The 12929-nt window shown below is 41.2% G+C and overlaps 1 protein-coding gene across 1 annotated transcript in view; it reads left to right on the forward strand.

Moving 5' to 3' along the window:
* The window catches only part of LOC120034983 (transmembrane protein 131-like), a 244245-nt gene extending 236027 nt beyond the window's left edge, over nucleotides 1-8218 (forward strand). The window contains exons 30-34 of the mRNA XM_038981709.1: nucleotides 304-419; nucleotides 755-881; nucleotides 4236-4312; nucleotides 4457-4596; nucleotides 7671-8218. Of these exons, the coding sequence (XP_038837637.1) occupies nucleotides 304-419; nucleotides 755-881; nucleotides 4236-4312; nucleotides 4457-4596; nucleotides 7671-7988 (778 nt within the window). The 3' untranslated portion in view covers nucleotides 7989-8218. The remainder of the gene's footprint in view (nucleotides 1-303; nucleotides 420-754; nucleotides 882-4235; nucleotides 4313-4456; nucleotides 4597-7670) is intronic.
* Nucleotides 8219-12929: the final 4711 nt, after the last annotated feature.

Consider the following 12929-nt stretch of genomic DNA (forward strand, 5'->3'; position numbering starts at 1 on the left):
AATGGAAGACATACTCTTATGGTCATTTAGCAGACTGTTTTATATAAAGCTACTTAGAGTTCAACCCACAACTGTAGTGTGGCAGGCACGGCCATACTCTAACCAAATGAACAACTCTTAATAGTGTTTCAAGAAGTGTACTATCATTCTAAAAGTCCTTACTGACAAAGACATTTTGATCCTATCAACCCTAATGGAGAAGTCAAAGTTCCAATAATAATGATGATTATTTATGTACATTTCTTAAGTGCTTTTCATTACACACATAATCTCAAAGTGCTATATCTGTCCCCTGGTTTGCAGCATGAATAACCTGTACAGGAAGGAGCCTTGCCAAAGCCCAACAGAGCCCGCCCCAGTGCCCCCCAGCTTTGCCCCCAGCTTCGCTTCTGTAGCAGCCCGCATGGACAGCACCATGGGTGAGTGAAGTGCTCAGTCAATAGATGTTGACATACCTGTACATCAGAATCTGTGTGTAAAATGTCTTGTCTATTATAAATAGAAAGTTGATCTCAAAATGGGAAGTGCTATAAAATTAGCATCCAAGGGTATTGTTTTGTTTGTCATTGCATAAATGTGTTTCGCGAATGAGTGCGATTGCTGTAAATGTTTGGCGTCGTAAATCGGGGATGGCCAACCCTCTTTCTGGACAGCCAAGTGTGCAGGCTTTTTCTCCAACCCTACTATAAAGCCTGTGTTACTGCTTACCTTGTTATAAATGCTCTATGTTAATTGTTTCCCTCTTCTCTCTCAGATGTGGCGGGCCAGTATTTTCCTGAGGAGACTTGGTCGGCTCCCTCTGTGCCCCTCACCAATGAGTTCAGGTACAACGCCTCAGAGGCCGTGCCCTACGTACCTCAAGCCGCAGCCCCCTTCAATGGGTAGGTCACTAAGCCGAGAGGAAATGTACTAATTGTGTCTTTTGTACAATCATGTTGTAGCTTAGGAAGCCATTTTGATTGTCAGGCCAGGTCGATCATACAGCTATTGTATACAGTAATCATTTGCCTATGAACCAGAGTTCATAGCACTGAGGTGGTATGCCCTAGTAGGAAGTCAACTGTGTGCAGCTCACCCTGCACTATTACCTCCAACATAAAAAACATGCTCAAGCTTCCCAGTAAAGCAATAAAAACAATCAAGAATGCCAGAAGAGTGCTAAAAATGGCCCACATTAACATAAGTATCCTAAGAAACAAGGTTCATGAAATAACTTGCTAGTAATAGATGACATTCCTATTCTAAAACTCACTTCGATAATACCTTTGATGATACAGTGGTAGCAATACATGGTTATAACACCTACAGAAAAGACAGAAATGCCAATGGGGCCAGTGTCGCGGTCTATATTCAGAGCCACATTCCTGTAAAGCTTAGAGGATCTCATGTTAAATACTGTTGAAGTAATATGGCTACAGGTTCACCTGCCTCACCTAAAGACCATTCGGGTGGGAAGCTGCTATAAACCACAAACTGCTAGCAGTCAGTAACTGGATAATATGTGTGAAATGCTTGATAATGTATGTGATATCAACAGAGGTCTATTCTTCTGGGTGCCCTTAATATTGACTGGCTTTCATCAAGCTGCCCACTCAAGAAAAAGCATCAAACTGTAACCAGTGCCTTCAACCTTTATTTAACTAGGCAAGTCAGTTAAGAACAAATTCTTATTCACAATGACGGCCTACCCCGGCCAAACCTGGACGATGCTGGTCCAATTGTGTTTTGCCCTATGGGACTCCCAATCACGGGCGTATGGGATACAGCCTGGATTCGAACTAGGGACTGTAGTGACGCCTCTTGCACTGAGATGCAGTGCCTTAGACCGCTGCACCACCCCCACTCTGGGTTTAGGTCGTCAGTCAACCTACCAGGGTATTTACAAACAGCACAGAAATGAATTCATCAACATGTGTTGATCACATCTTTACTAATGCTGCAGAAATCTGCCTTAAAGCAGTATCCAAATCCATCGAATGTAGTGATCACAATATAGTAGCCATATTTAGGAAAACCAAAGTTCCAAAGGCTGGGCCTAATATAGTGTATAAGAGGTCATACAATACGTTTCGTAGTGATTCCTATGTTGATGATGTAAAGAATATTTGCTGGTGTGTGGTGTGTATTGAGGAGCAACCAGACGCTGAACTTGACACATTTATGAAATTGCTTTTTCCAGTTACTAATAAGCATGCACCCATTAAGAAAATAACTGTAAAAACGGATCATTCCCCATGGATTGATGAGGAATTGAAACATTTTATGGTTGAGAGGGATGTGGCAAAATGAATGGCAAATAAGTCTGGCTGCACAACCTATACAGTACTGCAAACTGAGAAATAATGTGACTTAACTGAATGAAAAGAATAAACTATCCTCTGAAACAAAGATAAATGAAGGATAGTAATACGCTTTGCAGCACCTTGCCAGCTACTTTAATGATTTGTTTTCATCTGCAAGATGAGCAAACTTAAGCATGACGTGCCAGCAACAAACGCTGGCACTACACATCCAAGTATATCTGACCAAATTATGAAAGACAAGCATTGTAATGTTGAATTCCGAAAAGTGAGTGTGGAAGAGGTGAAAAAAATCCACCTGGGTCTGACAACTTGGATGGAAAACTCCTATTTACCATATTTTCATTCTAAGCCTATAAGAAAGTGTGTGCCCTCAGGCCTGGAGGGAAGCAAAAGTCATTCCGCTACCCAAGAATTGTAAAGCCCTTTGGTCGGCTATTAGAGCCAGTTAATCAGCCTGTTACCAGATTGTGTTTGACCAGATTTATTTGTATTTATGTTTTATTTAACCTGTAACTATGCTACAATGCTATTTTACAGTAAACATATTGACAGACTTTCAGGGAAGTCTGGGAAGGGACATTCAACATGCTTACACAAATGACTGATTGGCTGAGAGAAATTGATAATAAAAAGATGGTAGAAGTTGTTTTGTTAGACTTCTGTGCGGCTTTTGACATTATTGATCATAGTCTGCTGCTGGAAGAACGTATGTGTTATAGCTTTACACCCCCTGCTGTATTGTTGATGAAGAGTTACCTGTCTAACAGAACACAGATGGTGTTCTTTAATGGAAGCTCCTCCAACATAATCCAGATAGAATCAGGAATTCTCTGTATCTATGTATGCGGATGACTCAACACTTTACACGTCAGCTACTACAGCGAGTGAAATCGCTGCAACACTTAACAAAAAGCTGCAGTCGGGTTTCAGAACGGGTTGCAAGAAATAAGTTTGTCCTAAATGTTTCTAAAACTAAAAGCATTGTATTTGGGACAAAGTATTCACTAAGCCCTAAACCTCAACTACATATTCTAATGAATAATGTGGAAATTGAGCAAGTTGAGGTGACTAACTAAGTTGTTGATGCAACAGTACCTAAGATGGGGAAGAAGTCTGTCCATAATAAAGCGCTGCTCTGCCTTCTTAAAACCACTATCAACAAGGCAAGTCCTACGGGCTCATTCGTGTGGTCAGGTGCCACAAAGAGGGACTTTGGCTCAGAACAGGGCAGCATGGCTGGCCCATAAATGTACACGGAGAGCTAACATTAATGATATGCATGTCCATCTCTCATGGCTCAAAGTAGAGGAGATATTGACTTCATCACTACTTGATTTTATAAGAAGTATTGACATGCTGAATGCACCAAGCTGTCTGTTTAAACTACTAACACACAGCTCAGATACCCATGCATACCCCACAAGACCTGCCACCAGATGTCTCTTCATTATCCCCAAGTCCAGAACAGACTATGGGAGGCGCACAGTGCTACATAGAGCCATGACTACATGGAACTCTATTCCACGTCAGGTAACTGATGCAAGCAGTAGAATCAGATATATATATATATTTTAAATAAAAATACACCTTATGGAACAGCGGAGACTGTGAAGAGACACAGGCACACCCATACACATAACACACACACACACTCTACACACGCGTATGGCTTTTGTATTGTAGATATGTGGTACTGGAGTAGTGGCCTGAGTGCACAGACTTAATGTGTTGTGAAATGTTATGTAATATTTGTAATTATATGTAACTGCCTTAATGTTGCTGGACCCCAGGGATCCTTAATAATGGCAAATGTGTTTACCCCTGTGATGTGGTTACCTGTCAAATGATATACTTTTTTTATTGTGAAATTATGTGTGTTAGCTAATTTACGATTTTGTGTTTTCCTTAATGTATATTTGTGTTCTTGAACAGCTTCCCTTGGAACAGTGCCAACAGCCAATGTAACAGCCCGTATGCATACTGTGGCCAGGGCAACTACATGTCAGCAGGTAGGCGTCAAACCTACTGTGTTATTGTGTGTAAAATGTCTTATACAGGTCTCCCTGGAAAAGGGCTTTTGATCTCAATGGTACAACCTGGTGAAATATCACGGGAGAAACACTTACCATTGTATCTGTACCATCGGTCCGCAGGCAACACCAACTTCCACAACAGTTTCCCATGCCAGCCAGAGAGCCAGACGGTAGCCTACAGCCACCGGCCCAGCTGGAGCGAGGAGTGTTCCCAGGAGGCTCCCTCGACCTGGGATACAGCCGGCTGTGTGGGCAGCAAGGTAAACCTCCGGGACCCGCTGCTGGCTCCATTCAACCTAATCCCCCTAATATCTATCATTACTGTCCCCGTCTGCCTCAGTCAATGACCTTGTCCTAACCACTTGACTTCGTGCAGGTTTACTAAGTGTCTGGACCAAAGAAAAAGATCAAAACAAGAAACGGCCTTCATTTACACTTAAGAGTCATGTTTTTTTTCTTCAAACCTTTATTTTGCCTTGATATGTCCCCAATGTTTAATTCCTTGTCGAAAAAGGCATGTGCAAATGCTTAGTAAATCTGTCTAAGTTAAGCTTAGTATTTAATATTATGTATTTATTATATATAATTTAATATAAAGTATAAAGGACTGTTTGAAATTTTTTAAGTGGATAATCAATATGTGTTATTGTAACTCATCTGAATCTGTGGAGCTACCGTTTTGTTGACTGTCTGTTTTCTGAAACGCCCTTGGCCTCTGTAACCTCTGTTTTTCCCTTTTGGTGTGCTGTCTGTGGTTATCAAATTTAACATCACAATCTAACTGTGTGATTTATAACAAAGCAAATAGAGTTTATAAAATAGGAACTGCAATCTCTGCGGTTTGAATAGGAATCTAGAGATTGAGGCTTTGTCTGCTTCTCTTGACTGGAGAACTTCCACTTTTCACAAACTACCCACCATGGTTCTGGCCTCAGCATGGGTCAATACAATGTAGATCATAGTCTTTCGGTTAGGCTTTATTTTAGAGACCATTGTTTACCTGTTATTTAGACAAAACAATGTCACTGACCGCTTGATGACATAGATGATATCTTTCTTTTCCTAATTCTTAGTAAAAAGTCACAAATGGTACTCATCGTTGTATTGAATTGTTTTCTAACAAGAACCAGAAAGTAAATACCAAAATACTAGCGGTGACAGGGCTGTAAAATGAAGGTTTTATGCTTATTTTTTTTAGCAAGATCCTGACCATGTCTTGTGTGCAATGTTCCCTCAAATATTTATTGGGTACTGAGCACATTTCTGGTCTGCTGAGCACAAACTTGAATGTTGCAACTTCCAACATTTACTCTGAACACTGAGGCTCTACCAGCGTTAAATTACAGTTTTAAAAGTGGCCATGTAGGCTACTGTGGCTATTTGATCATAATGTAGGCCTACCAGAGTGGCCTACCATAAAAAACAATGGAGAAAATACATCCCATAATATTTTAACATGGAAATAGCAGTTCTATCATTCAGGCTACAGTAGCAGCCAATGTGTGGTGTTCAATGTAGGTCTACATTCTATGAGACTTTTGAAGAGAAAAAAACATGCAGGGCTTATCATTAACCTTCAGACAAGGAGGTGACTGAAAATGTTGTTGTTTGATGCAAGAAACCACTTTACAAAATAAAATGCATTATTATTCCCAGATTATGCTACCCTCTGCCTATTGGCTACTTAGTTTATTCAAGCCTGTCTCAAAATACAACACTGCGTCATTAAGACAAAAAAAAGCTCTTTACCTGACTCGCTTTTCAAAAATGTCTAGAGATGTATACGTTTTGTGCTCTTGTAGGAAACAATCACGCCCCTATTGCTGACCACAAATGATCTATAACTGGGCTAATAACTCACTAACTAGCAAAGGATATGAACAAAATGTTTACATGTGGCTACATGCAGCTCTCGACTTTGATCTCAAAACAAGCGCATCTACTCACGGCCACTCATGCTGTAAACACAGTCCAGTTCAAAGAAAATTGCACAGATCCATATATGGCAATGGTCTATTTGCATATAGGCCTACTGCAGCTCTGATTTGTTTATGCCGCACCGGTCTGTGTAGAGTACGGGCGGAGTAGTGCGTATCAATGCAATAGAATCCTATTCCAATGTGTTCTGCCTACAACAAAATCTCTTGCATAGTTTCGGTTTGTAGCACTGAAAGTGGCTAATATTGTGTTGATTCGATCACAATTGCCACAGTAAAGGGAAATGTTGATAGTGTTAACAGGGAAAACTCTAGAACAGTTGTCACCAACCTTTTCTGAGTCAAGATCAATTTGAGTCAAAATGCAAGCTGAGATCTACCACTCAGATTTTTTTTTAACATGATTTACAAAACGTAAGCCTATGCAACATTAACCAATTTAAAACAGTACTGTAGCAAAGAGTTTTGTAAGCTATAGGCCCAATACGTTATGACCGAATATTGGCTTTGCTTGAATTGCCCTGCCATTGTGTTGTTTGGGCCATTAAAAAAAAAATCGAATTCAAAATTTGAGGTAGGCTATATGATCACATCAGTAATAGATCCCATTGTTGTATTACTTGTAAAGCACAGCTGTTCAAATAATTTGCTTTTTATAAAAAATATTTACTGGGCTTATGGTGCCTGCATCTGATGGTCTCAACATCCCTCCGCTCTCCCTTTCCTCCACTGACACTGACCAAAAAGGGACACCGTCTTCCAGCTGATGGCGAAACTCGAGTCGCACCGCATTATTTCTGCTTCATGCACAAATTTGTTACTCCTATGAACAGAGAAAGTGAAATATTCCTCGATATTAAAAAAGACCCAAGCCGCAAATAACAACAACGCAAGCCTATATATGCACTTTCCTACTCATTCATTACTGTTGCAGTGCTTGTTGTAGTGCTGAGTGGAAATAGGAAGAATGTGCATTTCATGGCTTATGAAACTCACTCATAAAAACCATCTCTGCTGTATTCATTGACAGTCTCTCTAGTCATTTTTGAAATCTCATAGTATCAACTTTACTGTAGCTTTCTTTTATGCCTGCTACGTTACTACAGACACGGTCATCTGTGCCATCCGATTGGTCAGCGGTAGAGCTATAGAGCACTTGATTTTCTCTTTCGGCCCACTAGGAACACAGAGTTTGTACCTTCAGACACATGAAGTGGTTAAAAATGGCAACAGTTCAAGAGGGAATATTGTGTGTATAGGAATTCAAACACAGCTTCTCATAAACTTTTTTGTGTCCAGCAACATTTAATACAATAATTTTTTTGTAAAATAAATGGTGCCATATCTTTTCTAAACCATATTTTGTTTCTCTCTCTCTCGCTCTGTTTCCCCCTTAGCCATATTTCCCCGGCACCAGGAGCCTGTCCCCCATGTCCAGTCTGTTCGGTTCCATCTGGACCCCCCAGAGTGAGCCATACCAAAGCCACTTCCAGCCCGAGCGCTCAGTCCCCATGTCCCCGGTGTCCCCCGTCAGCCCCATCACCCCACCTCACGCCCCCTTCAACCGGGAGCCCGGGGGCATGTGCCGCCCCAAACAGTACTCCAGCTTCAACCCCTTCGGCCCCCACATGAACCTGGACATTTGGAACTCCTCATCCAACCGCAGCTCAAACTCGCAGCTGTCCAACGACTCGGGCTACTGCGGCGACGTTTAATAAGAACCTGGCATAACCGACGACAACAAACAAAAACGATGCTATAAAATAAAGGAATAAGAAATGAATGTGCTTTTATCGATAATGGGGGAAAAATGTGAATTTTCCTTTACTTTTATGTTCCTTTTTTTTCAAACGTTCAATGTTGTGAAAAGTTAAGCATTTGTTGTATATTTTTCTAGATGTTTTGCAGTTTTGATCATAGAAAAAATAAAAAATAAAAAAAAAAAGTTTTGGACTTGATGTCTTGTTTGCTTTGTCCCCCACACTACAACTATTTAGAATATGGCAGTAACCGAAGGACCGTATAAGCTTGTTATCTTTGCCATCCATCAAAATCACTTTCATACAGCAGTTTAAATCGCTTTACAAAAACAATTATAACCAGAAAATGTCACAGAATTCAAATGTACAGTTGTGGCCAAAAGTTTTGAGAATGACACAAATATTAATTTCCACAAAGTTTGCTGCTTCAGTGTCTTTAGATATTTTTGTCAGATGTTGCTATGGAATATTGAAGTAGAATTACAAGCATTTCATAAGTGTCAAAGGCTTTTATTGACAATTACATGAAGTTGATGCAAAGAGTTAATATTTGCAGTGTTGACCCTTCTTTTTTAAGACCTCTGCAATCCGCCCTGGCATGCTGTCAATTAACTTCTGGGCCACATCCTGACTGATGGCAGCCCATTCTTGCATAATCAATGTTTGGAGTTTGTCATAATTTGTGGGTTTTTGTTTGTCCACTTGCCTCTTGAGGATTGACCACAAGTTCTCAATGGGATTAAGGTCTGGGGAGTTTCCTGGCCATGGACCCAAAATATTAATGTTTTGTTCCCCGAGCCACTTAGTTATCACTTTTGCCTTATGGCAAGGTGCTCCATCATGCTGGAAAGGGCATTGTTCGTCACCAAACTGTTCCTGGATGGTTGGGAGAAGTTGCTCTCGGAGGATGTGTTGGTACCATTCTTTATTCATGGCTGGGTTCTTAGGCAAAATTGTTAGTGAGCCCACTCCCTTGGCTGAGAAGCAACCCCACACATGAATGGTCTCAGGATGCTTTACTGTTGGCATGACACAGGACTGATGGTAGCGCTCACCTTGTCTTCTCCGGACAAGCTTTTTTCCGCATACCCCAAACAATCGGAAAGGGGATTCATCAGAGAAAATGACTTTACCCCAGTCCTCAGCAGTCCAATCACTGTACCTTTTGCAGAATATCAGTCTGACCCTGATGTTTTTCCTGGAGAGAAGTGGCTTCTTTGCTGCCCTTCTTGACACCAGTCCATCCTCCAAAAGTCTTTGCCTCACTGTGCGTGCAGATGCACTCACACCTGCCTGCTGCCATTCCTGAGCAAGCTCTGTACAGGTGGTGCCCTGACCCCGAAGCTGAATCAACTTTAGGAAATGGTCCTGGCGCTTGCTGGACTTTCTTGGGCGCCCTGAAGCCTTCTTCACAACAATTGAACCGCTCTCTTTGAAGTTCTTGATGATCTGATAAATGGTTGATTTAGGTGCAATCTTACTGGCAGCAATATCCTTGTCTGTGAAGCCCTTTTTGTGCAAAGCATTGATGACGGCACATGTTTCCTTACAGGTAACCATGGATGACAGAGGAAGAACACTGATTCCAAGCACCACCCTCCTTTTGAAGCTTCAAGTCTGTTATTCGAACTCAATCAGCATGACAGAGTGATCTCCAGCCTTGTCCTCGTCAACACTCACACCTGTGTTAACGAGAGAATCACTGACATGATGTCAGCTGGTCCTTTTGTGGTAGGGATGAAATGCAGTGGAGATGTTTTTGGGGGATTCAGTTCATTTGCATGGCAAAGAGGGACTTTGCAGTTAATTGCAATTCATCTGATCACTCTTCATAACGTTCTGGAGTATATGCAAATTGCCATCATGCAAACAGAGGGAGAAGACTTTGTGGAAATGTATATTTGTGTCATTCTCAAAACTTTTGGCCACGACTGTACAACAGGTGATGACCTAATAATATACAGTTAAACTAAGTGAAATATAGACCAAGCCAAGTAATCAATTGATTCAAATCACTGTGCACAATTGATATCAATCAATTAAAAGTATGTTTATAAAAGTCAAATTTTTAAGATTCTAGGATTAGGATATTTGTTGTTGATCTTCGACCACGAATTGAAATATACTGAACAAAAATAAATGTAACACGTAACAATTTCAAGTTCATATAATGAAATCAGTCAATTTAAATACATTCATTAGGCCCTAATCTATGGATTTCACATGACGGCACAGGTGCAGCCATGGGTGGGGCTGGGGGGGCATAAGCCCACCCACTTGGGAGGCAGGCCCAGACAAAAGGGCTTTATTACAGACAGAAATACTCCTTAGTTTCATCAGCTGTCTGGGTGGCTGGTCTTAGACCATGTGGAGGTCTGTTATTGTCCCCACCACAAGGTGCACCTGTGTAATGATCCTGCTTTTTAATCAGCTTCTTGATATGCCACACCTGTCAGGTGAATGGGTTATCTTGGCACATTTATGCAAAACATTTGATAAAAAAGCTTTTTGTGCGGATGGAACATTTCTGGGATCTTTTATTTCAGCTCATGAAACATGGGACCAACACTTTCCATGTTGCGTTTATATTTTTGTTCAGTATAAATCAGAAATAACACTTGATAAAACCAATCCCCATGTTTCACTCTGGCTTCACTTCCTCTTTTGACTCAATGTACTGTTCCATATATATTGTTGGACAGAGAAAAGGGAAATACTACATTATGCTCACTATTTGGCATCGTTTGCCTGGCTACCCAAACTCCTTGCTATGGCCAAACGCTACGCCACGCCATTCAAATGGACAGTATATTGCTTGCAGGAACAGAGGCTCCAAGGGAATTTGGGACAGTCAAATTCTCACTGACCTGTAAAAGGGAGACTCAGAACACTTTTTAGAAGACGGACCACTCTTTTATGTTTGTTTGAATCAAGGAACCTAGTGGTTTATTTTGCTATACATTTCTCAAGTTCTAATAATTAAAAATAATTGTCATAGTTGTATATGCACTGTGGCCAGTTTATTAGGTACACCACCCCGTTCAGGAAAATGGTTCGCTCCTACAGACGGTGAGTCATGTTGCAGTGGCTTGCTACATAAAGCAGGCTGAAAGTCGAGGCATTCAGTTACTGTTCGATTGGGGAAAAGGAGTGACCTAAGCGACTTAGTGCCAGGCACGCCGGGTCCAATATCTCAGCAACGTCCGATCCTCCTGGACTTTTCACGTATGACAGTGCAAAGGTTTACCCGAGAATGGTGCGAAAACAAAAAACATAGTCAGTGGCAGTCCTGCGGACGAAAACAGCTCGTTGATGAGAAAGAAAGAATCGTGCAAGCTAACAGGCGGATCACAAACGGGTAAATAACGGCGCAGTACAACAGTGGAGTGTAGAACGGCATCTTGGAGCGCAGAACTCGTCAGTCCTTGTCATGGATGGGCTATTGCAGCAGAAGACCACACCGGGTTCCACTCCTATCAGCTAAAAACAAGAAGAAGCGGCTCCAGTTGGCACGCAATCACCAAATGGGCAATTGAGGAGTGGAAAACCGTTGCCTGGTCTGATGAATCCCGCTTCCTATTGCATCATGCTGATGGCAGAGTCAGGACTTGGAGTAAACAGCATGAGACCATGGCCACATTCTCACTGGTGTCAACGGTACAGGCTGGTGGTGTAATGGTGTGGGGAATGTTTTTTTCCTGGCACACGTTAGGTCCCTTGATAACATTTGAGCAACATGTACATGCCCAGAAGAATTCAGGCTGTTCTGGAGGCAAATAAACTAGCCACTGAGTGTATAGCTAGCTGTATGTTATATCTTAAAACCTAGTTATTATAATTTGAATAATTGGTCACACTTTTATGAATAACCATTTTAAATGCTTATTTACATGTCTATGAATTTGAGTGGTTACATATCTCCAGCCTTATCCATCACAGAGGACACACAGGGATGGGAAGAAAGATTTCTTGAGCCATCTTGAGGAGCTTGTGTTCCATGTCAGTGCTCTAGAAGTCTATGAAAATGGACGTTTAGAGAAAATTGGACCTGTCGGCAGTGTAACACTTCGTCTAAACAATCAATTTTAGAGAAAAATGTTATTGGTTTAACAACAGGGTTCACCAAATTTGGCCTGTGGGTGGTTTTATTTGTCCCCCCACGTTTTTTGAGCACATGGAAGACTGGAAAAACACCAGTCAGCTCCAAGTGATTTTCATTTAAGATATCTGTTTCCAAGTATTCCCACGCATAATAGAGACACGTGATCGTGTATAAATGTAACCAAGGTTTAAAATGAATATGTTTTAGTCAAACATATGTTTGGGCTTCTTGCGGTCAATTTTCAGTCTACAAATTATTTGTAATTATGTTCCGGCCCCCTACCGTCCACTAAAGATAAAATAGGCCTGCGGCCGAATCTAGTTGATCCATGGTTTACAACATTATGTTGAATATTTCATATCCCAACACAACAGTAATTTTCTCAGATACAGATTCACAAAGCATTGACAATGGGGCCATTTTGGGCAGTAAAATACAAAGGTGTGAGAAACATTGTTCGTAGAGATGTCAGTGTTTTCGACATAGCTTTTATTGAATTACAAAGTCAATGCTGTCCTGTATTGAGGTGGAGGTTTCCACATTTATTCTGACTGGCCATTGGGGCAGTGGAGACAAGCCTCACCTATGTATCTCTCTTGGCTAAGAGTTGAGGAGAGACTGACTACATCACTTCTTCTTATTATAGGAAACAATGTGTTGAAAATCCCAAATTGTTTGCATAGTCAACTTACACACAGCTCTGACACACACACTTATGCCACCAGGGGTCTTTTCACAGGCCCCAAATCCAGAACAAATTCAAGAAAGCGTACATTATTATATAGAGCCCTTAT

Source organism: Salvelinus namaycush, chromosome 42 (assembly GCF_016432855.1).
Source record: "Salvelinus namaycush isolate Seneca chromosome 42, SaNama_1.0, whole genome shotgun sequence".
NCBI lineage: Eukaryota > Metazoa > Chordata > Actinopteri > Salmoniformes > Salmonidae > Salvelinus > Salvelinus namaycush.